The sequence below is a fragment of the Lissotriton helveticus genome, chromosome 12 (genome assembly GCF_964261635.1).
Source record: "Lissotriton helveticus chromosome 12, aLisHel1.1, whole genome shotgun sequence".
NCBI lineage: Eukaryota > Metazoa > Chordata > Amphibia > Caudata > Salamandridae > Lissotriton > Lissotriton helveticus.
Genome location: NC_136073.1, coordinates 172543745 through 172570692, shown reverse-complemented (window position 1 = coordinate 172570692; position 26948 = coordinate 172543745). Strand labels below are relative to the sequence as shown.

Here is a 26948-nt window from a genome sequence, read left to right as displayed (position 1 = left end):
AAAGCCACTTAAAAAAGTGCTATGATGCAGCCAGCGTAGCCATGTCATAACGCTTTTTTTATCTTAGGAGGGGCAAGACAACAAACTCAACTTGGAGGAGGCGAGGGGGGGGCTAAGAGCCTGCGTCAGCTCAACATCCTCTGATTCTGGGCTTTCTGTAACTTACAGCAATTCTGAGCAGAAGGTGTTGAAGGAATCAAAATATTACACTAATGCACCATACTCACCAATAGCCCATATACCTTATTCATGAATAAGTCAGTCGGCAATGGAGAAAGTTCAATCGTTTATTCAGCAAATATGAACCCTGACAGGGGAGCCTCAGTCTACACAACCCTCGGAGGTGCGCAGAGGAGACTGCCTACATACAATTGGTACCAAGCATATATACGTTTCGCACACCCCACAATGTCTCCTTACTAGGAAAGATACAACTTATCAGCGAGCCAGCAGGAAGACCCATTTAAGGCACAATTGATTGCTAGTAGCTAAGCTTAAGCTATTCCGGGGGCAGGTCAGTAAGGTGCCTCCCTGTCTATCTGTAGCTCGGGGAGTACAAGAACGGGCTCTGCTAGAATGTGCGCATCCCACAAGAAGGGCAGGTGTGACCTTGGGTTTCCTTGAGCTACAAGCTAGCAAGCGGAGCAAATAGCCAAGCCAGCCACGTTGTTTCAGGGAAACAGTACTTGAAACGGAGAAACGAAACAATCATGGCTCCAGTCATGTTAATAGGTTTAAGCGGTACACAAGTGAATCATTTACAGATACAATAATACAATGATCTAATGCAATGCTATCGTGTGGTTATAAGGTTATATTGTATATACTAAGCCAATATCATGTATTTATCATATTTATATCCCATCAGACGGCCCTTTTGGCCTATTATAGCCAATATAACTGGATTCATTCTACAAACACTCCCTCATTCTACATAAGATCTGAAACTTCCTTCTGAATCATTTGTTTTTCGACTTTGGCCTGATGAGAGATGGTCAAGGCAGACGTTATTCTGGCCCCACAGAAAGAACAGCAAGCTGGGCCACAATGGAGACACAGACGGCAAGTAAATATGACTCCAAAGGCTCCAGCCAGAATCATCCACTAAGGGACCAAGTACCATTGTCGACATGTGCTTCACTAGCTAATCGGTGTAACTTCTGTATTGCAAGGTGTATAGTCGGGGCTGAATCAGGGATGAAAACACAACAAGAGCTGCCGATCACGCGGCAGGCTCCACCCCTATCTGCGAGGATGACGTCAAGAACCATCCGGTTCTGAAGCAAGCCTCGTAGCCTGAAGCTCAACAGTAATATTAGTCAGAATCCCAGTGGTGGTCTGGACCACATTTTCCACTATTCTTGACAGACGTCTCATACTACGGCTATTGAAAATCGGTCCCCAAAAAGACCTTTAGCAAAGTCTTCAAACTGTTGCAAGGAGGTATCAGTCTGATCAGTGCTATCAGTATCAAAACTCCTGATACTCCGGTTAGATTCTATCTCTCTTTTAACTAGTTGATGTGTCTTATGATAATCAGACGGGGCAGTATAAACTGGGGGGTATAGGAAAGAGAGGTAAATTCGCCCTGCCCATCCCCGGGGGAGCCATGTATATGCGTTTTCACCGCTCACAAAATATACATTTGGAGGAGTAATCACGGGAGGAGTACTATATGTCTGCAAAGTGTAAGTGTAATTACACCTGCTGCTTCCTACCTTTGTGACCTCGTCCCTGTATACAAAAGGGGGAAGTACCATTTATAATGGGGATTGGCATGGCTTTGTCATTGGTGACATTTCGTTCTGGTGGAGTTGAAAAGTTCAAAATCCTGCATTTCTTCTTGTAGCCAAGTAGCATTTTTATATTCAGTGTATACATTCATACAAGCATTTGGGTATAAGGATCCCTCTCCTCCATTCCCTTCAGCATCAAATCCTTGGTGTTGTTCTATATACTTCAAAATGGCCTCATAGTCTTTTTCGGTATATATCTTAGGTTCGGCCACATAGTGAGAATACATCAGTGACAATAATTGGAACCAGGCTTCACAGCTAGCTAAGTGAGACAAGGGTAGGGAAATGAATAATTCATGTTGATGCATTACTGATGGGAGTAACCCACAGACCCAACAATTTGTCTTGTTGGTTGTACTATGGGTCTGATGTAGCATTTCAATAAAAACATTTTTTGAATACGTTTCTCTATGTCTGGCCTTATGTGGAGGCAGGGAGTAAAAGAGGTGTTCTTCTGGAGCAGGGGTAGTCCCTAGCAAAGTATGTACAGGGTGCTGAAATTCTAAATACACAAATACACACATCAAAATTACTGTGATTATAACAATAAAAGCAACGAATGCCACCTTCACTCTGGTGGGCCATCCGGAAAATAATTGCATATTATCGATATACCGCCGAGGGGCAAGTTGTTGTTCATCCTCCATCGCAAATCGGGCAAAAGGAAACATGCTCTCTATAAGTCCAAAATCTAACTAGGTTCCTCTCTACAAGTCCAAATCTAATCTTTGTATCCACAAAGCACGCACACCACCAGAGGTTTCTTCTTCCCACTAAGGGATCTTCTCCCTGTGTCTGTTAGTCTCACAGGTAGACTCCTATCGTTCATCAGGAGAACCAACTTTTATATCCCAGTAGTACGGCCGCGGCCCTTAACTCAGTCTTTCTGTCTGAACAGAGCTTGTTCCAAGCTCTCAACGGGTTCAGCCCAGTGTCTCGCTCAGTACCCCAGCAATTCTAATCCGATGTTCCTCAACTTAAGTCTCTGTCTAACTCCTATCATTGGAAGCTGGGGTACCGCGCCGTTTTCGGGGCCACAGGTCGTATTTACAACGGCCAGATTGCTCCTGGTCCGAAAACAATTCTGCTGCAAGGGCATCTGATGCATTCTAAACCTGTGGTGCCCTGGGAACAACAGCCTCTGCTTGTCGAGCTGTCGTACTTTCCACGGTGGGCAACACCTCACTCGGTTGCCCAATTTCTTGGGCGTCTGAAAAAGGCACAAAGCTTTGATTCAGCTCTCCCTCCTGACTCGGAATTCCTTCTCGATTCCTCAGATCAAATGGCAAAGGCAGCGGCAGGCGTTTCAGATGTGTGACATGGATCCAGTGCTTTCTTCCATGCACTTTTACCGCCGTCCTCGTTGCCAAGAGGACTTGGTAGGGGTCCGACCACCTCGGTTCCAAACTCGATTTCCGTTGATAATTCTTCACCAAGACCTACTGGCCAGGCTCCAGTCGATGTTCAGGACCCTCCGGTAGTGGCTGCAATGTGTCCGATACCTGTTGATGAATAGAACGCAAATCTTTAGTCAAAGCGTACAGGTAGTCTGTCATCAAAGGATAATCAATATCCCTAAAGGATCGGAGTCTGGGGACTCCCCACACATTGGCGGGGCGACCAAAGATTACTTCATATGGTGACAAGCCAGTTCTAGTGTGAGGGGTTGTCCTTAGGGACAGCAATGCCAATGGGAGGGCGTCGGGCCAATTTAGCCCAGTACTTTCACAAATCTTAGCCATTTTCAATTTCAGAGTGCCATTATATTTTTCAACCAGGCCTGCCGACTGGGGATGTCTGGCGGCATGGAATTTCTGTTTTATCTGCAGTCCATCACAAACACTTTGTACTAGCAGGGCATTAAAATGAGGCCCGTTGTCTGACCAGATTATCCGGGGTAAACAATATCGAGGGAAGTACTCTTTAATCAGGGCTTTAGCAGTTGCAACTGCAGTGGCTTCTTTGGTTGGGTAGGCTTCGACCCATTTACTAAAAGCACATACCACCACCAATACATACTTCAAATTATTCACCCTTTCCATCTGAATGTAATCAATTTGTATTACCTCCAAAAGGCAAAGACGGTGGGGCAAAATTCCCACTCGAAACAGATTCTCTACCCCCAGGATTATGACGTAAACCCACAGGGCAGTATTTTACTATATGTGCTGCGGTTTTGGGAATGTTTGGGTTGTTCCATACTGGGTCTAACACCGCACAAATACCTTTCGCACCAATGTGGGCCGGGCCATGGTCACTACAACATATACTAAAGCATTAGGTAGCAACCACCGCTGTTTCTCAGATCGGTCTATCCAACATTCATTCTTATCTAATTTCCCTACTTCCTGTTCCCATCTCTGTACTTCATCTATAGTTGCTTCCTTCTGCAATTCTCTTACGCTTTCAATGGTATTGTCGAAAAGGGATGTCTCTGCCACCCACCGGGCCGATGTGCTAGGGAACATGGGATTCATTCTAGCCTGGGCTGTTTCTTTCGCTACTGAATCAGCAAAAGCGTTTCCCTTTCCAGTGGAATCAACGACTCTTATGGGCGCTGCACTTGATGATGGCCATTTTCTCAGGTAACGTTAAAGCAAATAACAATCGATCAATTAAAGGGCCATTCTGAATTTTCTGACCATGTGTGGTAAAGAAACCCCTCTCCCTCCACAGCCTCCCAAAGCTATGGGCCACGCCAAAGGCATACTGGCTGTCTGTAAAAATATCCACCCTCAGCCCTTCACTCAGTTCGCATGCTCTTAACAAAGCTATTAGTTCAGCTGCCTGGGCTGAGTGATGGGAAATCCTTGCAGTTTCTACTACAGTCTTTAATGTCGTAACAGCATATGCAGCTGTCGCAGTGCCATCTGGTAACTTAAAACAAGAGCCATCTACATACACCTCCCCCTGGGGTTCTAATAAAGGGGTGTCAGTGAGATCTACGCACCCCTTCGTTTCCTCTTCAGACCTAAATATACAATCATGGACATCGTCCTTCCCATCATTTGCAGGGAGAGGCAATAATGTGGCTGGGTTCAGAGTAGCACATCTTTTAATTGTGATATGGGTTGCAAACAAGGTTAACTCATACCCTGTCAATCGAGCACTCGTAAGGTGCTGGGTCTTGGTTCTATTCAAAAGGATATCCACAACATGAGGTACCATGACTGTGAGGTCCGTATTCAGGACTATTCCCTCTGATTGTCGGATGGCCACCGCTACTGCCGCAGTGGCCCTCAGGCAACTCTAGGGAGAGCTTGTGCAACAATATCCAGGACTGAAGAAAGGAATGCGCAGGGTCTTTGCTTCCCTACAAAACCCTGCGTTAACACTGAAAGCGAACAACCGTCCACCTCGTGCACATAAAGTGAAAAAGGCTTTCGGTAATCTGGAGTACCCAAGACAGATGCAGAACAAAGAGCAGACTTTAAAGAATCAAAGGCTTCTTGACATTCATCCGTCCAGGATAGGGGTTCATGCACATCTTTGGTTGTCAAATACAACAAGGGTTTAGAGAGGAGGGAATAGTTAGGAATCCACTGGCGACAGTAAGAGGTTATGCCAAGAAAAGCACGAACATCACGTTGAGTACGAGGTACAGACTTGTTAGTTATCACAGATATCCGTTCTGAAGTCAATAGTCTCCCCGCTTTCGACACTAAGTGGCCAAGATAGGTCACTTCCTGTCGACAATATTGAAATTTAGAAAGGGATACTTTATTGCCCTTTTCAGCCAAATGTTTCAACAATTTTAACCGTAGCTTCCTTACAACCCTCGGCCGTATCGGAGGCCACCAAGATGTCATCCACATACTGGATGATCGTATTTCCTGCTGGTAAAATTAATTCATCAATAACAGCTTTCAGGGCTTGACTATAAAGGCTAGGACTCTCTGTATAGCCTTGAGGTGAACGCGTAAATCTAAAGCTTCGGCCAGCTAATGAGAATCCGAAGATATGTCTGCTATCAGGGTGAATGGGGATGCTAAAGAAAGCATTCTGTAAGTCAATAACTGAAAAATATTGAGCCGTAGGGGGAATCATTGTCAGAATTGCAGTAATGTCGGGTACCACAATCTTGTTAACCTCTCGAAGGTCAATCACAAAACGATATGTATTTTTATAATCCGGGGCACGATCAATTGGTGTTTTCTTCAAAATCGGTAAAATCGGGCTGTTACATATATTAGCAACTGTCTCCTCTACCACTCCTCTCTGAATGAGGTCACGGATAATGAGAAACAGGGCCTGTTCACCTTCTGGTGAAATTTTATACTGAGGAATGCGGGGCAGCTGAGTATTAGGTTTCAAGGTTATCGACACGGGGGCTATTCTTAGCAGACCAACATCGGTGTCTCCCGTAGCCCACAGTGTCCGAGGAATTGTAGAAAACTCAGGGGGAAGGCTCTCATTTTTCGCAAAATATTGAGCCGCTTGCAAAGATGGCTTTTGCATGGTCAAGTAGACACCATCAGGGGAATAATAAATCCGTGCATTTCACTTTTTTTCAAAATATCCAGGCCCAAAAGATTTTCTCCACAATTTGAAGTTAAAAGAAAAGGCGAATGTATAGAAATGGGGCCTATAGTAAAAGGCAGAGGCTTAGAAACGGGGCTTACCACCGGTATTCCAGAGAATCCCACTGATACATTATTTTGGCCAGACAGAGCAGCCCCTGGGACCAGCGTATGGGCAACTGAGCTATTAATTGCCCCAGTATCCACTAGGAATTTTCCCGATGTTCCCAACAGTTCCCCTTGTACATAAGGTCTTCCTGGTCAATTGGTACTGTAAAGCGGCCCCGCTCTGTCCTTGGCTGTCTCATGCGTATTCCGGTCCGTCATACCCATCATCCCTATAGGTCTCGTTGTAGTACTGTCTGTTTTGGGGATCATCGAAATAATTTTTCCGAGAACCCTCATGCTGCATTTCCTCACGTCGCATGCTATTTCGGTCAATATTCCCTCGGCCCCTTCCTCTTCCTGGACCATTTCGTGCCAGCAACAGAGGGCAATCTGCCCTCCAGTGCCCTTCCTGTTTGCAATACGAACATTGATTTATCCCAATATTAGGAGGACCTCCTCTACCCCTCCCCGTCATTGCACCCCTCTGGAATGAGCCACGTACTCCCCGTCCTGTATTCTGTCCTCTACTAACCTGCTGCTTAGTCTTCTTTTCTGACTTTTCTTTACTTTCATTTTCTCGATGTTCATAATATTGGGCCATACTGAGAATTACTGACGGGGCAGCCGTAGCCCATGTACTTTCGGCTGCCTGGAGACGGGACATAACTTCGGGGAGCAAATTTGTAACAAACCTATTCACAAACAACCGTACCCCACCTTCCGTGGATAGGTCCTGCCCACTAAAATCTATAAAAACCTTCTCAAATCTGGTAAAGAAATCCGACACACTTTCATCTTTCTTCTGTTTACAGGCTGTTAATTTGTCCCAATCAACTTTTCTAGGAGGGAGGAGAGTCTGCATGTAAGTAATAATTTTATCTGGTACTGCCAGTACTTCGTCTCTAGGTTTCTCTCCAGGCTTTCGCTCCTTATCCCAGGCTTTTAGTTGTTCCCACGTACCTCCTAATTCGGGGCCATGATCCGTGTCATGTATATGTCTCCAAATGTCTACCGGGATCAAAAGACCAAAGAATAGCTCAATATCGGGTATCGTCATAATAGCAGAATTAGCGGCCTCAGTCAATTCCTTGTAGTAAGCAGTGAGATTTTTACGGGGATCAGGGACCTCGCTTCGTTTCCAAGGGGTATAAACCCATTGTTCCTGAAGCCTGGCACCCACACGAGCCCTAGTTACTACATTATTGGCATCCCTTAATTCAGGTAATTCAGGATAAAAGAGGGGGTGCACCTCTCTCATGGCGTGCTGTGGTCCCCAATGGGCACACTTTCGGTGCATTCGTTCATGATAATGTACAAGCGTTTCTACATTCTGATATACCTCATCAGCCTGTAATTGGAATTTATGAGCTCAATCTCTTATATCACGCAGTATTTGAAGAGGGAGTCCCTCTTCAAAACACAGTTCCCATAGTGAAATTAATCGGATCGCCATGTTCTCCAAAGCCAGTTGCTGCGCAACGGGTTCAAAATCTTTCATGGTGCTCCAAATGTCTTCCAGGGTATAAATGGCTTTTCGCACCACTGGGATGCCTGAACTACTATGGCTCTCCTTTCTTCCGTACCCAACAGCGACCTAGTATAGACTCGTTGATCACTCAAGTCTGGTCTAAGACGTTTGGGCGTGGTGTCTAGGCAAGCCGTATATCGGGGATCTATAGCGGTCTGAATCGGAGGGGAGAGAAATACGGGGTGTGAAGAGGAGGGGACAGCCACGTCCGGCTGTAAAGATATCAAGGGTGAGGTACTTTGTCGAAGAGTGGGAGGGGGAAGTAACGCACTCCGTACTGACCCATCAGCAGGGGCCGTGGCAACCGTTCCCCCCCGGTGCTCCAACGGCCGATGCTGCTCCAAGTTGGTCTGCTCGTACCAAAGGCACAGCTGGGTATAAGCCCTGCGGGGCATAAGGAGGGGGTGGTCGGGCTTCTAATAAGTCCTCTAATTCATCTCCAGTATCAGGTCGAGCCATATAACTTTTGTCCGTCTCTAAACGGAACTGCCTATCCATTTGTACAATGTTCTCTTCCACCTTCCCTTTATCATAAGCTATAGCTTTCTGGGTGACTGTCTGTCCTGATTTAAGCGTTCCCAATTTCTCTTCTCTTATCCGTCGTCGTTTTGCCTCCTTCAACCATAGGTTTAAGGAATCAAACATCGACTGGCGGCTTTTCTTCATAAATAGTTTATTCTGGATGTAATGAATCTTTTTCTCGTCAAATGACCCCGTTGGAGGCCATTGCAAATCGGAATTGTCTTTAGTATACTTATGCCACAGCGTGTTAAACAAAATCGGTTGAAGACCGTGTTTTACATACATATCAAAACTGGGACTGCCTTTGGTAGGGGCAGGCTGTCTTTCTTCCAACCGTGTACCTCGCCGGCAGCAGCACCCAAAACATATTTTACTAAAACAAGGCATTATAATGATATTCACACAATTTTATTCACATACTCCAGAAACCATTCACAGTCTGACGCGTCCTTCTCACCACTCGCACTCTTCTATTTTCTCACAATAAAGTGCTGTAAAGTGTTGCAAGGCAATTACTTATTCTATGCAAATGACGTCTTCAAAAACGAACGGAGCCCGTCGACTCCTGTTCGGGGAACCGATTCAAAAGAATTCCAGACCAACACAATTCAAACAGTCACCAGACTGTTCTGAGATCACCTGATAGGCGAACCACGAACCCTCTTACAGGCCATCTCATGGTCCTGTTCTGGTTGGGCCGGGCGTCTGGGCACGTAGCTCAGAACCCTAGCTTACCCAGTTGCTCCCAGGGCTTTCCGGAAGAGGATACGGCCGAGCGAGTAACTCCGTACACCGCTAAGGCACCAGGTGTGGTCTCAACTTTTCACCAAACAGGTCCTTGAGGTATCTAACCACACAGCCACTTCGCCGCAACGTCAGACCCCCAGATTCCCATGTGGTCCGGCTTCCCCGGCCGCCAACCAAAAGCAGTTAACCGCTATCAAAGAAACACTTCTTCCAAGTGTCCTTACTAATCAAAATTCACTCACCTGGTGCACTCAGGTCGATTGCGAATTCTCCACTGCCGACTCCTAAACAGACTGGCACGGTCTGTCTCTCGGGTTAAGCCCGTAGGACTCCGGCGTAGGGTCTTCAGCAGCTGGGAGGGATACTGGGCTCGAGAGTGGAATTACTTGTTTTCGTACCACAAACGGGTGTTTCAAATCAGGATCCTCTTTCTGTCCACCCACTCGGCCAGAACTCCTCCTTGTCCCTCTACTCCTGTTTACAGGAGGGGACGACCCTATCGCGGAGTCCCGGCGGAGTCGCCAACTGAAGGAATCAAAATATTACACTAATGGACCATACTCACCAATAGCCCATATACCTTATTCATGAATAATAAGTCAGTCGGCAATGGAGAAAGTTCAATCGTTTATTCAGCAAGTACGAACCCTGACAGGGGAGCCTCAGTCTACACAACCCTCGGAGGTGCGCAGAGAGACTGCCTACATACAATTGGTACCAAGCATATATAAGTTTCGCACACCCCACAATGTCACCTTACTAGGAAAGATACAACTTATCAGCGAGCCAGCAGGAAGACCCATATAAGGCACAATTGATTGCTAGTAGCTAAGCTTAAGCTATACCGGGGGCAGGTCAGTAAGGTGCCTTCCTGTCTATCTGTAGCTCGAGGAGTACAAGAACGGGCTGTGCTAGAATGTACGCATCCCACAAGAAGGGCAGGTGTGACCTTTGGTTTCCCTGAGCTACAAGCTAGCAAGCGGAGCAAATAGCCAAGCCAGCCATCATAGTTTCGTGCAGAAAGCTCAATCACGTGGTTTCAGGGAAACAGTACTTGAAACGGAGAAACGAAACCATCATGGCTCCAGTCATGTCAATAGGTTTAAGCGGTACACAAGTGAATCATTTAGAGATACAATAATACAATGATATAATGCAATGCTATCGTGTGGTTATAAGGTTATATTGTATATACTAGGCCAATATCATGTATTTATCATATTTATATCCCATCAGTGTGCTGCTAGACAACATAGCTAAACAACATTCACATTGACAAGGGCAATAGCTTGGGCATTGCAGAGACCTATTGGCATTGCCAGTGCTTGTTAAAAAAATGAGAATAGAATGTTACTCTGAAGTATGGTTTAGCGTAAGACTGTTCAATAAGTTTTAAGATACTTGTGTTAAAATAATGCTACCAGGGCTTTATGGGTACCCAGACCCTTAATTCATATCCTCCTGCACTGTCATTTAAGTGAATTTCAAATTCTGTTTTTTAAATGTACTTTAATATGTAACACAATCATAACTTCCATTTTTTTTAGTGAGTATATAATAATATCTGGGAACATGATTTCAGTGAATTTGTATTTCAAATGCTAAAGGAGCTGCAGATAAAATGTTTCCATCCCAATCTATTTCATTCAGTATTGTTCTGGTAGTTCACCCTTAGTCTGCAACATTGCAATTGCGTGCCAAGTATTTTTCGCACAAACAAATCTTAAAACAGCTGTGTATGAAAGAAGTTCAGCACCACTCAAGAGTCTGCATTCTTCTTGACAATCTCAAAATATATAATTGGGTTTTCAGCAGGATTCATGCACAAACTCCGCACACACTGACACCAGCATTAACCTATTGATTTTGTAGGTTGAATGTAAGTGAATGTCTGCTGATTTTCTATCTGACATGTGGGAGACGTTTTCCAGCGCTTTGTTGGATTACAGTTTTTTCCTTTTCTTTCCTAATTGCTAGAACTCTTCGGTTATTGGAAGCCTCGTTGGAATTAGTAATGCCAGACTGAGTTCTGTCAAGACCCGGTAAGAATGATGACACTGATCTATTTCAGTATCGAACATGCTCAGCAGAGCCTGACGTCTCTCACTTAAACAGACATGCCTATCGATTACTGTGGACAACTGCAAGTGTTCGTTTTTTTTTCTTGTTGGTAATCTAGACTTGAAATTTACCTGACCCACAAGAATCGACCTGAAGGCCTTCAAAGGACCTCACTGATAAGCCCCTTCTCACCAGCTCTTGCATCGCAATGTAGACCTGTGACTTCCCTTCCCAAGTTATTGGCCTCTACCATCTAGCCTCTCCATTATTAGTTTGAGTGGGTTCACACCTATCAAAACTTTATTTGGTGATCGCTTGTTTACTGTCATGAGCAGTGCCACCCATGTGTGGGGTAGCTGTTTAGCATTTAATGAGGCAATACGTATGTAACTTTGTGATTGTATTATTCTGAAGGCATTTTTCTTCCTCCAGGCTTTTCAGACTTGTGACTGCATTTGTAATCTGTCTTTGCTCTGATTGCAGGTATGAAGGTCTCTGCCTCCTCTCCCTTCTAGTGGCTGAATGTCCAACTGATCACTTCCAGCAACATTGTGTGGCTTGGCTGCGCAGCATACAGCACACCATACAGGTGAGGAGGGAGTTAGGAGTCCAGGCTAACAAATGGGATTGGTACAGCAAAAGGTAGAGTGTGAAGATAGAATAATGCTTCCTTCCAATCCAAATAAACAGAGGAAACTAAAAGGGGGAGTTGTATTCCAGGGATATGAGGTGCACAAGCAAGGTTGTTGGGGGCCACATGGGGCAGTGCAAATAAGTCTCTATCATAGGAGTCGGCTTAGGTTATGGGCCATGGAGCTTCCATCACGAAAAGTAGCTATATAATTTTACCTAGTACTCCTGCTGTTTTTTCCTGATTATATTCTTCTTCATCTTCTTTCTCACTAGGCCCAGGATTCTGCTCAGACAATGGAGTTGGCTGTTTTCATTCTCCAAGATCTTCTGAAGTATTCTTCACTCTTGCCTGAGCTGGCACGTGAGATCTCCATGAACCACATTCCAGGAATACTGACCTCACTCTTGGGACTGAAGCTAGAGGTAAAGTGGCCGAAGGGGCCGGTAAGGCTCTAGCTTTTTGTAGAGACCCTGGAACCAATGAGTCAGCATAAAGTAACCCAATTGGACTCCAGTTAGGGCCATATTTATAGAAGAGTGGAGGGTATGTGGGTGGGAGGATGCGAGCAGTCATATGTTGACATCACAAAGAAGCGGGAAAATGGGCCCACTAGCGCATACAGTGTGCAATTAGTAGTTAGGTGGGAGGCACATCAAAGTATTTTGGTCGAATGGAAGTGTATGTTAAGCCAAACTCTGCTGGAGAGGCTGTTGGCAGCATGCTTCATTTTGATAATCTATCCAATTATTTGTTTCATTAGCTTTTGTTGCATTTGTTTATTTCCTCCCACAGTGCCAGACTGCAGCCCTGAAAGGCATGAAAGCATGTATGAATTTCTATCCACGAGCTTGTGGCTCCTTGCGGGTAAGTGATGTTCTGCCCTCCTGGCTGAGATGATCTCCTCCATGACTCAGTGAAACCTGTGTGTGGTGACCACTAAGCCGTCGGCGTGTTTGATCTCCTCTACTTTTACAGCTCTCCTAAGTGACCTTACTCCTTGCCTGCTGAACTCTTTACTCTTTCCGTATTGGGGCCTACAACATGAGGGACAGCAGGGTAGGACTTGGGACTCGAAGTGAGAGGACTTAAATATACAAATGAATGACCGCTGCAATATATGTACGTAGTGGCAGTAATGGTGATTTTTGTGTAACAGGTTGGAGAGTGGTATGTTTATGCATGCGTGCACAGTGAACAAGCACCTGTTTGAGCAGGCAGTGGATGATGGCGGACAGTAGCTGTGGTAAAGACTTGCATGTGCAACTGGTTTATTAAGACTGTCAGTGGCTTTTGGTGGGAGTTGAAGAAATGCATATGCAACTATTAATACAGATTGCAAGTATTACACTGGAGGAAATTATTAAAGTGCAGGCTAGAGTGTGGTATACAATTGCTGGCAATGTGAACGCTGCCTATACTTATTGAATATATGTTTTCACTCACTTTAGTAGACTGGTTGGAATAATCTCCTTCTATCCTCTCAGGGAAAACTTGCCTCTTGTTTCCTGTCTCTTTTGGATGTGGAAAGCCCCCATCAACAGCAGGTGAGTGTCAGCTGAAAGCCATATAGTAAAGGGCATCTGTTTCCCAAAAAAATAGTTCAGTTTCAGTAGAAGGCAGTGGTATTTAATTCACACATACGGTGCACGAGTTCTCAAGTTTAATTTTTGAATTCTTTTGACTTCTGTTCTCTTTTTCTCAGTTATTACTACTCTGGACTCTTAACTTTCAAAGAGGTTGTGATGTGGTTTATTCCAAGTTAATTATTGAACTGGGAAGTAGTCTATACACCGGGAAGAAGGCCAGCACGTGTTTTATGACCTTCAAGTCTCTTCATGAGGGCCACCAGAGTCACTATGTACACTCATATAGTAAATAGCAATAACATCACAGGTTACACAAAGTGACCAAAACCAGTATCAATTTTATAAACAAAAGAAATGGAAACAACATTAAAAAAAACTCAGAACAAAATGCAGTTTGATTTCTGTTACAACATTAGCTCAAATGGAACATTTCACAAACATAACTGCTGAGATGATTTTTTTAATCCACAGCTGAAAAGAGTGATACAGAATCCCTCCACTCTTTTAAGTCCGGCAAAGAAATCACCCCCTTTATGTAAGGTGCTCTCAACCTGCGCTTTTTGCCTAACTGATAGTGAAAAGTAACAGGAAAGGAAAAAGAAATGTGGGTTGAAAGAGGTAAACTAGAAAAAACGAACTTGGTTACAATTACTTGTTCACAATCGACAGTGTGTTAATTTTTTGGCCACATAGTCCAAATAGTTTACAAAACGGGCAGTTAGTCTGAGTTCAGTGGCTTGGAAGAACTAGATCACAGCAATTCTGCATGAGTGGATCCCTGCTGCGATAAAACAAGTTTTTAACCAATAACCGCGATCAGTTAGCAGGGATGAGCAGGTAAATGTGATAGGCTCAATCGCTTCTCGATGGGAATTGCATAACCTGCACTGCTGCCTTTCATCCAAGATGTGCCAGCAGGAGGGGGAAGGGAGGTGGGGTGGGCGCTCGGCAGGTCAATGATCAGGAGATCACCAAACCTGTAGCAGATAAGCTGCTTTTCACATGTCGTGACAGACCTGCTACCAAGTATGGTTGTGGGTACAGTACCTTGTAGGTGTTGATAACATTGCAGTAATAAATGCACATATACAAGAATGTCTGGTGGACACTACTTTTCTCCTTCCAACACATCTACGGAGGAATGACTGAAGTAATTTGAATAACTTTATACGTTGTGTGCCAAAATAAAGTTGAACTGAACTACCACTCCTAAGTAAACACTTAAGCTGATCAGACTCTTGGATCCATCTTGAATAGTAAATAAAGTAGATCCTGTTGCACGCATTTTTCCGATTCCTGGCTGCACCTATGTTTATCATCGTCAGTGTGTCTGATCTTTTTATTTTCAGTTCAGGTTAAAATATAACAATTATAAAAAACTGGAAGGTATTGAGCTACTCCTTTTTTTTTTTTTTTTGGTGAACTGCAGTCAAGGATTTTACACGGACAAATGGGACAAATCTTGCCTAAATGGATGTGCAGAGTTAATATGGCTGTGGTTCTCCGTATGGGGGAGGCCTCCTATCTGCTGTTTTGCCACCCATAACTAAACGGTCCTCTTAGAACAGCTGGTGTATTTGTCAGAGTTGTCTGGGCTTGCTGAAGAACTATTTGTGCACGTCTGTGCTAACCAGCAGCAGTATGCTATGTTGGAAGACTGATTCTGTGTGGATCCAGTCACCTTGTTATTTCACGCAAGTCTTGTGTTAGCCTTCACTTTGTTTAACATCTGTGTGTAACTACTTTATTAGTTACTTTTGCATCTTTCGTGTTTTGCCTGCTCTGCATAAGGGGTGGCTGGGTTCAGTCAAGCTCTGAAATGTATACTTTAATTTCCCCATTTGGTAGTATTACAGGCAGTTTGGAGGTATGTTTTCGAACCATAAATGGATATCACAGATCTTGTCTCATGCTTCTGTTGTTCATCTGAGTGATAACCTACTTTTGGTATCCAGGAATTCTAATCTGACCCTCCTTAAATTATTGGTTACTGACCATCCTTTTCCAGCTTACATGTGTTGCCTTTCTTTTGTTCTTTCATTACAATTTGATATTTTGATCGTTGTGCTGAAGTCCCCTGGGTGCTTGCTTAGTACTGTAGTGGAAACTAAAGATAGCAGAGAAAGTTAGCATCTTTCTGGAGGTTCAGCTCCACTTTGAGTTCTGCTTTCACGCAGGTTTTTGGTGGACTCCTTTATTTAGGCTGTCCCTTAGTCAGGGTTGAAGAAACATAGGCTAGATCAACAAGTTGCTTTGCAGTGAGTTTAGGAAAATGGACTCTGTGTGTTATTTGACAGGTGATGCAGAGAAACTTGGTTTGCTTATTATAATGCGCCGTGGGGAATAGCAATGGGCTTCTTCTCCTTGTTTTTTTTAGGTATTGGTCACCATTGTCTACATGACTTAGAGCTTATGGTTTGGGTGCTTTTCCAAACCAAATGTTGGACACCTATCCTACTCCTACAGGTTTTTATTTGCTTCTCAGTTGGTTTTGTGTTTGTTCAGGTGAACTTTTGTAAGTCTGATTTAGATGCAACAAGAGGGTGTGGACCTTGGTGTAATATATTAAAATATACAATGCTGTTGATCAGGATGATTATTGTACCTCATTCCGCCCGTCTTGAGATCTCAGTGCTATATGCAATCTAAAGTTATTAATTCACATTGCCACTTGATGACTGCCCTCCTAATGCAGGACGCAAATGCAGAGGCCTTGTGATTCAGGCCACTTAAGGGAAAATGCATGTATGACATGCACATACATTAAACATAGGGTACACGCAGGGGACATATTGGTAATGTAAAATTTCATTTTCCTCACAATAACTAAATAATGACGGTTGAGCCAGTTTTTCTGTTTTCGAACTGCTGTTGCCAGTGCCAGCAGGATTAGTGAATGACTAATTTCGTTTTTTTAACCCAGCCCTGCTTTCTTTTTTAAAGGTAATATGGTGCCAAGGAATTACTTTCAGCACCGAAAGTGCAGACTGTTTCTTGTGAATCAAAGACGTTTCTCTTTGTTTATTTCAATCGCTTCAGAAACTGGGAAGAGCTTGCATACTGCTCTTGCTTACTAGTCCTCCAATTTTGTTTCGGTAGCATACTAAGATCATTCATTTCTTAGAATGTGGGTTTCCAGGTTCTTCAAAGGTATCAGTGCCCTTGTGTCAGTCACAAATGACAAATGCCAGCTCTGACTATTCAGTTAATAGACATGAATAAAGTTGCACTGCACACACACTCTTCTATCAAGTAAGGTCAAGTGTTCTGCACTTAAAATAGATTATGTATAACTAGTCTGTTTTCTTCTCATCTGCCCTGCAGTTTATGTATGAAAATTGTTCAGTTCTCCTGGAAGTACCAACAAATGTGTGTGTTTGCCCATTTTCATTTGCTAGAAACTTACTTCTGTGGAGTACATTTTGACATTCTCTTTGGTGCAGACCTCTACTTTATTATGAAAAACTGGTGTAATCAACCCTTACCGATAAAATGTTAGCATTTCTAGATAACACAACTAGAATCCAGTGACACAATAACATCTGAGTCTAAGTCTGGATAATAAGATTAGCATGAAATAAACATGCTTTTAAGGGTACTTTACTGTACCAAGGTAGATTCTCCCTCTACCTCATAAAGGTTAATATTAATGATATTAAGGGTTGCAGGTGTCGGGTCTCATTTTACCACATCCTGGAATATATACAGTACCAATAGTGGTAAGAACTAGAATCTTAAGCTCTTGGTTCCCTAAGACCCTTGTTTTGTTATGAATAGGTCTCTTCTTTGAAAGGAAATCCATTTAGTGTTTCCACTACTTATTGTTGATACTAAATGACATCAACCAAAAAAAAAAAAAATGGCCGGCCCCATTGTGATGACTTAATGGTATGCATGCATCAGCACCCATGTGCATGTGTGCGTCATGCCACTGCGGAGGCCATTTAAAAAAAACCTTAATTTGCTATTCCAATAGGGTGAAAACCCATTTTGAGTTACCAAATAAAAACAAGCATTGGCATAGCCAATAGGTCTCGCCTTTGGGACCTTCTAAGTATTTAGTTATGCAGCATAATATCCTTGGTGCAGCAACATCAACTGTTGCATGGCTAAACACGTATAAGGTCCCAAAGGCGAGACCTATTGTCTATGCCAATGCTTGTTTCTTAAGTAGTGTTGCAATACGTCTGACTCTTCCATGTGAAAAGATCTTATCTTGTGCTCTAAAGATTGCTCAAGTCTCGACAGAGAACAGGCTAGACTGTAAGTAGGGTAAATTGCGCTTGGTGATCTGTTTGAGGGAGCGTCTGCTTTGCCTGGTGTCATTGGAGAGCAATTTTGATTGGTATACTGGACATGGACAATGTTAGTTTTATTGGTCCAGTAGACAATTAAACTGCTGCATGACCACACTGTGTGATCCTGGGCACACTTTACAAATCCTACCTACCATCCAGCGGCTGAAGTGCAAATTGTAAAACCTGATAGCTGGGCACAATTACAGTGTCATTGCAGGCACACCCTGTGTGATCTTGGACATTTATCACATCTCAAAGTACTTTTAAATGCTTGAGCTTGGGATAAACCCTAGAAAAATACTCTCATGCATTTGACCTACCCAGGTGTTTGCTGCTACGTGCTTGATAAGAAATAATGCAACACACAATTGCAACTTCTGTGCCCCTTCCAAATAAACACTATAAATCAGAGTTGTAATTAGTCTCTAGAATGAGTAAGATGCCCTCCAGCCTCCACTTGAAAGCAGGGGTGTATAGTTTGAGGGGAGTGGGGGGGGGGGGGGGGGCGAGGGAGGCATGCAATACTTTAACGCAGGTAAAAGTGTCCAAAGTCACACCATCTGCCCACTAAAGAGCGGCTCGCAGTGGCCGGCTGGCCCGGCTGATTAGGGGAGCTGTTGGTGCCGAGCCTGGTGGGGCAGGTCCCAGCTGTGCTCTGCCGGGCTGCAGGCAGCTCAGTTATTAGGCAGCTGGTGGCGTGGGGACCACTGCTATTCCGTCTGTAATGTGCCCGAGCCTCCCGGCAGGCGGGGGGATCACAAGAGCGACCGCTCCCACCCTCGGAGGCTAATTAATTGGCAGAACAAGAGCGCATTAAGGCGGATATAGGAGGGACCCCGTGCTGGCACCTTCTGAGTGTATGAGCTAAAGGCAGGTGGTTGTGTGTTTCAAATGCCTCTCAGACTACAAAACGCAGCGAATGCTACGTCCAAATCTGAAATTAGGAGTGCTCGTGTGCACGTGCCTAGGTATGTCTATCTAAGTGTGTGTGCTTCATAGTAATAGTCTATGTGTCACTGCATCTTAGACTGTGTGCCACTTTAAGCATGTAACAGTGTGAGGGTATGCACTACTGCGCTTGTGAGTCACGCTGTTTGCGAGTGGGTTTGTACCTGACAATTACTGACCTTGCAGTTGTGTGTGACTCACTCTGTGTCTGTGCCACTGTATGCGTGTGTATTTAACCTTGAGTGCCTGTGTATGTGGAGCGTGATGTACTGCGTGTGTGTGCGCGTGTGTGTACAGCGAGTTACTGTATGTGGCCTACTGTGAGTGTGCGTGTGTGAGCCACTGTGTTTGTGTGCGTGTCCCACGCTGTGCTGTGTATCTATCTATGTTTGTTAGTGTGTGTGCGCTGCTGTGTGGGTACCACTGTATGTGTAAGCGGGTGCTGGAGTGTATAGACAAACACACGTGAATCCTCAGTTTGTATGCAATGTACGTCACACGTAATTTACGGTCCTGTTCCGCTTTATTTTATTTTGATTGCAGTATAAAAAATGCTTGTTTATATTAGACTGGGGAATACAAACAGGAATCTAGTCTTCAAAGGGAGGGCTGCATGCCAATGTAGAACAAGCACCGGCCAGCTTATAACCCTACTCTGCGATGTTCTTGACTCCCATGCCATTGTTCACTATTTGAGTGAAGTCATGACCCCGCCTACCGAGCGGGGTAAGAAATGCTGTTCACAAGCGTGGTTGTAGCTGTCTGGGCACTTAAATATGTTGCAGCTGTCACGTTACTTAAAAACATTGTGAGAGCCTAAGTAAAACTAGAGTGAATTATCGCATGGCATTTTATGTACAGCCCTAATGCTGCTGCGGCAGAATGGCACCATGTCCTGGAAATACAATAACAGAGACCAGAGCGTCTGTAAATGTCCATGAATCGGGCACCACGCTGAGCCAGGGAAACACTCGAACAATAACAAGGAGAAACACGAGAGACGGCCTGCGGCCGTCAAAGTGAAAGTACGGCCGGCGGAGGAGAAATGCGACACGGCGGGCAGGGGAGGGGGCGGAGCGGGGAGAGCGGCATGAGGGTGTGAAGCAGCAGGGGCCTGAGACGAGGCCGCCTTGCCTTTGATGTGGTAATGCGAGGCAAGCGGCTGGTGGCATTGTGCACGCGCTTTCACGTGCACTGGAAGAAATCGCCTGGGAATCGCCTGATCTCGGTAAGCTCTGTTTAAGCCGCAATAGATCGAGCTCCCGCTCTCAATGCGCATGCGCATTGAGATAGGTCGCTCGACCTAAAAAAGGGAAAAAAATTACAGGAAAGTGCCTTATCGATAGAAAAGTGAGGCCTAACACGAAATTGTAGCAACAGGACCATCTAAAAAAGAAAAAATAATTATTGGGAAAAAAAGAGGGACTATGCGTGGCTGTGTAACCACCGTGGGGATGGTGGGAGGAAGCAGCTGAGCAGCATGGTGCAACAGTGAACAAGAGACGGGGGAGCAGCAGAGGTCTTGAGGATAGGAAAGGAAGGAAGCAAGTCAGGCATAAGTGGGCAAGCAGTGGGCAGGGCTGTAAATTGTGCTTGGTTTAGTACTCCCATGTATGCTTACTGGTTTAGTTTTCACTTTTTTAATGTCTAGTGCTAGTATTGGGTTTATAAATATAGGCTATGTTTTTTCCAGAAACTAGTTGTCTGCATTTAGTTTCAATATATAAATGTATACATCATTGGCCAAATTAAGGGAAAGTCTGCTGGAGGGCAGATGTCCAATGGTGAGCGAGCAGTGCAGACAACTACTACTCTGCGTTTCTGCATCTTATATACCCTGCTGCAGAATGAGACTATGCATAATGCAATAAACTGATTATCCATTCAGTCAGTGCTATGACTTCTGTGAAGAACAGGACGTTATTTGTTGGTATCTGATATAGGTCAGTTAAAAGAAATGGACATGAAGGTAACCAGATTTAAATGTGTCTGAAGTATTAACAAAATGGATAGCTTATATTTCTGTTCTCTCCCTTGCGCAAATCAAGCTTTCTAGGTCTTATGAGTACTCTATAACAAAATGTAATGAGAGGTAACTTCACCTTTGTTGCATGTCTTTCTTTTGCTTTAAAACACAATTAAAGTCAAGTTGTGGTTGATAAAACTGTATACCCTCTGAAAGTGTCATGCAAACAATGATGCAACCCAGTATAGTGCTTACCAACACATGTGGTGACAGATTTCTTCAGTGGGTCAGAGGAAAGTCTAATTACAAGTCTGACACGAGCGACTCTTGAAGACCTAAAAATAACCGGTAGGACCAAATGTGTGTTGTAAGTGTTCATGTTATGACTCATAAGTTTCATTTACTAACCTGAGCAAATAAATGATTGCCTCTTATTGTTACGTTCGAGTCTCTTGAGAGGGAATTTCATGGCATGCTCATGTTTGAGCAGTGTCCTAGTTCTTATGTTGGCAGTTTCATGACTTGGTGTCCATTTCATGTCAAATGTAAAGCAAGTCCAAGGCTAAATAATGGGGATATTTCATGACTCAGGAGGAGGCAATGCAATTTCTCATGTGAGACAGTTTTTCATGGATCTTGCAGCAAAAATCCGTTTTCTCATATATGGGAAAATATCAAGCAGGTAATAGCCAGAAGAATGAAATGCTCATGTCTCGTGTGGAGATGTAATTCTTTATGCGAAGGGATTTTCACTTATATGGGTCAAGTTAATTCCGTTAATTGAGTGAAAGGAATAACATAGGTGTGTTTCAGGAAACTTAATCCTGATATGGGTGAATTCAAAGATTCATTGTATTTCAGTATCATGGCGCTTCCGAAGACAATATAGTGTTGATATTGGGAACAATATTATGCTGATTGCAGCTGTAACTATATGGCTGGAGTTCATATGCACCTCACTTAAACCTTGGCTCTTGAGTTGTCAATTTCATGATCAATACACAATCTTTCATACTGGTGAGAAGTCAATTTCTTGGCTCACGCTGGATAACTTTATGAAGCAATATGATGCAGTGCTGTTGTTTAAGTAATTGTGAGATTTCTGGATCATTCTACAAAAAGAGAATGCTATGCCTTGTATAGTGTTAATTTCAGCTTCCACATCATGGCTTTTCATGCTTGAATGAGGGCAAATTCAAACGGTAGCAGTGACATGTTGATGCCTCTTTGTGCATTTTCACATTGCTGTACAACAATGCTCATGCCGACTTAATTTCATGTTCATGTTGGGGAGATTATAAACTGCATTGGGACAGCTACAATGTAGCTTCCAGCAAATCTCTGATCCAGGTCTCTGTCCAACTTGTGCCTGCTCAGGATGATGAAATTTAAACAAGATATCTCAGAATGATCAACCCTGTGAAGTAACCAGCTCAGTGGGCTATGGAAATAAGAAATATCATAACGGACCTGTAGAGCTGCTCACCTGTGGCAGCTTACTGAAAGCCATAAACTACATGCTGGTCTGTCACACTTCTTTAACCATTACTCCTAAGCGCTGCCCATAAAACGATAACTGCATTTCTGTGGTTATTATACACAACATGGAAACACTTCCCACATAGGATCGAAACAAAAAACGGTAACCTTCTAACCTCACATGGTGTAGCGTGCTACCCATACAGGTAAGCTCTCTATTTAAGGTAGTAAGCGCTATATAAATGTGGCAATGCAATACAATAAATGACATTTGTAAGAAATCACCCTCTTTTTGCATGGTTGCCCCCAGTTTTTGCCAAACTGCTGATGTACTTAGACTGTGTGCCCTGGGTTTCTGCTAAACAGGTACCCAGGGCCTATGTTCTTTCCCTAAAACTGCATTGAGACAAAACCCAATTGGCACTCTATGGCCACATGTCAGTCACTTGTAAATGGTACTGCAGGTACCAAGGGCACTGTGGCCCTAAGGGCTGCTGCACCTATTGTGCCACCCTTAAAGGCCCTGTACTTTTACACACTCCCACTGCCATTGCAGGCTGTGTGTTTTTGTGCAGAACAAAGTGAAGAGTCGACATGGTAAACATCCCTGTGTGCCATGCCTACAACCCACTGCCCTGGTATAGGTCAGCCACCCCTCTAGCTGGGTGCACAATACCTGCTGTGAGGTTACAGGTGCATGAGCTCTGTACCCCTACAGTGTTTAAGCCAATTCTTAGACGTTGTAAGTGCAGTAATGCCATTAAGAGTATATGGTGCTGGGAGTTTGTCACTACGAACTCCCCAGCACCATAATTGCTTTACTGAAAACTGGGAAGTTTGGTAACAAACTTCTCCGCACATTAAACCCACACTGATGCCAGTGTGGAATTTAATGAAAAATGCACTCCGAGGGCAACTTCAAGATTGCCCCCCCCTGAAAACCCACCTAACTCAAGTGTCCTGGCTGAGTGGCTGCTCACCAGCTGCCACCACCAGACATGTTTCTGGTGCCCTGGGCAAGAGCCTGCTGCTCTCGGCCTTTTCTTTGCATCAAAACTGGGAAGTTTGGTAACAAACTTCTCCACACATTAAACCCACACTGATGCCAGTGTGGAATTTAATGAAAAATGCACTCCGAGGGCAACTTCAAGATGCCCCCCCCTGAAAACCCACCTAACTCAAGTGTCCTGGCTGAGTGGCTGCTCACCAGCTGCCACCACCAGACATGTTTCTGGTCCCCTGGGCAAGAGCCTGCTGCTCTCGGGGGTCTGAAACAATTCACATCGTGGGACGAGGTGCCAAGCCTCCTCTCCCAGGATGGGCAGGGTCCATGAAGGGGAAGCTTCAAAGGCTTCTCGCAACTGGTTCCCACCGGTTCTGACCCCCACTTTGGATGGGAGAGACATTGGGGATACCAAATGAGGAAGGGAGGTGTGCCCACCTTTGCCAACTCCACCCCTATGGTGGGGGATGTGAGATGAAGCACAACTCAGTCCCCGCCATCTTGCAGAGGGGGGGGGGGCCCAGCCAACCAGAGAGTGGCATATGCCTCCCTCCCACTGGAGGGTGACCTAATAAGGGTTAACCCACCCCAAGGAAGTGACCCATTGGTCCCAACCTTTACCTACCTGTAACACCTACAAATATAGTATTTGGGGCCAACACTGAACCTTGCCTTCTCAGACAAGAACCGACCAGAAGAAGAAAGACCAAAGAAGCTGTGCTGAAACTAAGAAGAGGAGGACGTCCACTGACTTGGCCCCAGCCATACCGGCCTGTCTACACTTCAAACCTGCTACATCAAAATCAGTGTGTCCTGCAGCCAGCAGCCTCAAGAACCCAAAGGACCTGCCTTGCCTTCCAAACCCAAGACTTTGTCTCCCGTGAGGACTGTATTTGCGCACCCACAGAGACTCTACCTGACCAAAACCATGAGTCTTCACCACTCTGCACCCGATGCCTACAGCCTGTGTTCGAGTGGCCCAACACCACGAGGAGGTTTTCCCGGCGATCCTACCCTGAGATCTGGTAATCTCTGACCTGCCTTGACTCTACAAACGACGCCTGCAGTCTTTCTGGAGGACCCCCATGAAGAACCGTTTATACCCACCTACTGGGTCTCGGCGGCTGGGGAACCGCCCAAGTCTTCCATACCCTCGTTATATAGGAAAAAGGAGACACAGGAGCCTTCATCTGCAGGAGGAGCCAAGTTTTATTCGAATAGCCCGGACTATGGAACAGAGTCCTATGCTCGTCTGAGACGAGACAGAGGAGGCTGCTGCTACACTCCGCAGCTTACAGGCCTTATATACACATTTCCCACCTTAAGAAATCAGTTTGGATGGGGGCCTGGTGCCCCCGAGTCAGACTGCAGTTACGCCATTTTTGTTCAGGAAGGACGATTGCTGTAACAGATGGTAAAAAAGATTACGGACATGTCTTGCAAAACAGGATATGTATGTGAGAGGATATGTATGTGAGAGAACAGACAGATCTTGAACAGCAGGATATGTGAAAGAAACAAGTTCTGGGATGGTGGTGTGACCAAGTCTTGTGAAACAGGGTGGGTCTGTGCAAGAACTCAGTCCGAGGGTGGTGAGGCCAATTCTTTGTTCCCTTTTTTGAAATTGGCTCAACCACAAGGAGCAGGAAGGGCCGGGTGGTCGTAACAGTTTCATCATACATCAGCAGAAACAACCAGGAGGGTCGTGCAGAGGTGTTTGACACGAAATGGCAATGCAAAAATAATGGAGTCTTGACACAAAATAAATGCTGACAATTACACATTTCCTCAGACCCTACTTTTGCCATTGAGTGGCAAATACTCTAGGAAATGTCTATATTCATGAGATCATCTGTTTCTTGTTGGAGCATCATCTTCATATTGGTGTTGTGAATGTTAGAAGGTTGAGGCTTGAGAGCCTGAACACACATTGCACAGAGCATTGTCAGGCACTTAATGCACAAACAGCAGGAGACTAGGACAGCTACTCCCAAGGCAAGGAAGATGAGGACCCTCCATCCCCATTGGGAAAGGAGGCTCCAGATCCAGCCTGTGAGGGACCAGTTGCCTTCATCCTGATGAATTTCAGAGGAAAGGTGATGCAGACGTTGGATGGCATCATATTCTGTGGATGCGTGATCTGGAATATACACACAGCAGCTGGAGCCAATCAATTTACACATACCACCACGATCAGCGAGGATGATGTCAAGGACCATACGATTTTGAAGTGTTACAACGCGGTTTGCCTGTAGCTCTTCAGTGATGTTGGAGAGGGCACCAGCTGTTTCTGTGATGGTGGCCTCAAGGACCCTGGTCAGTCCTTGTATAGCCCGACTGTTTGCCACGGGCCCCACAATGGGAGGAAACCCTTTAAGTCCCCGGCTTCCTGGCCTACTGTATCCTCAGCCGATATGACACCCCTACGTGAGCGGCGCAAATCGCCATTCATCAACAGGTGGTAATCTCCATGGGTAGAATACGTTGGTGGAAGGAGGACGGCCAGATAGCAGGTACCAGACCAGTTACGGGGGAGCCAAGTGTAGGCTGCTATGCCACAGATAAGTGTTGGGGGACGCCACCAACTTTGGTGGAGACGTAGAGTTTAACGTTTTAATGATGTCACAGATACTAGTACCAACTTTCTTAGTTCCCAAGCCATAGTTGCAGACACTGCCCGCACATTTATAACATTCAGAGTGTTTCGTACATCAGGTAGTAGCCTTCTGGCGCGAAACTTGGTAAATGTTTGTCGAGAAGTTGAGTTAAATACCACCATCTCACCAAGTTCATCCGTCGGTAATAGCAATGTTGTTGAGCCGGTCATGCAAAAAGGGGTATTGGTATTGCCAGACCTGTTTAGCCAGAAGTCATCTCGAAATGTTCCAAGGGCAGAATTGGCAGTGCCATCGATAGTATAAGCCTCCTGCGTCAACATCCACCGTGCAAGACAGGACCCAGAAATGGAAAAAGGATAAGGAAAGAATGGGATATGTTGTGTCATAGCATGCAGCGTCAATCCACATACCCACCAGTTGAAGTATTTATGATCAGCTGATGATGGACAAAGGTGTGATTGAAAAACTCTGCACGGCGGGGTAATTCGTGGGCGGGTAATGTGAAATACTGATGCTCTGCAGGAGTCTGGGTAGGAGTTGGTGGGGTAACAGGATGGTAGATCAGTAACACCCAACCGATGATAGACAAGATGATTGAGACAAACAGCGTCACCATGTGGGCCACGAAGCACTTAGGAGACTGACATATCGTTTCTGGACTTGGGTGTATTGGACGGCTGCCATTGTACTAAGCCAGGGACCACTAGCGGCTGTCTTTGAATGGTGGTTGCTTCACTGGATGCAGGTGCCAAGAGCCCTAGGGGCGTACCTTAGCCTGACACACCAGCACCGGTCTTAGCCGAGAGATCACACCTCTACAGCCTATAGGTACCTGGGCGAAGTCAAGGGCAAGCCTTCCTTCTGGAACGCAAGTTATATCGTGGTAGAAGTAGGAACAGTATGGTCGGGAAATAATTGTTCCTGATGCTGAGCAGAGTGAGGGGAGTGTTCCACCTTTCCCTTCAGTATACTGTCACTCTCTGCTTCCGTGGATATGAAATGTAATCTTGCGTCGCTGAATGGACCAAACATTGGGACTATTTCTGTCTCTGAGTCTCCTCGTCCTTCTCCCACCCCCTGCTCATAGGGGAGAGGCAGAGGCACTCGTCTACAGTGTTACGTGGATCCAGTTCT

At 44.9% G+C, this 26948-nt stretch overlaps 1 protein-coding gene across 1 annotated transcript in view; it reads left to right on the top strand.

The window, feature by feature from the left end:
- The window catches only part of PELP1 (proline, glutamate and leucine rich protein 1), a 394967-nt gene that overhangs the window by 37237 nt on the left and 330782 nt on the right, over positions 1-26948 (top strand). The window contains exons 2-6 of the mRNA XM_078670231.1: positions 11199-11263; positions 11766-11871; positions 12189-12338; positions 12709-12780; positions 13401-13460. Of these exons, the coding sequence (XP_078526357.1) occupies positions 11199-11263; positions 11766-11871; positions 12189-12338; positions 12709-12780; positions 13401-13460 (453 nt within the window). The remainder of the gene's footprint in view (positions 1-11198; positions 11264-11765; positions 11872-12188; positions 12339-12708; positions 12781-13400; positions 13461-26948) is intronic.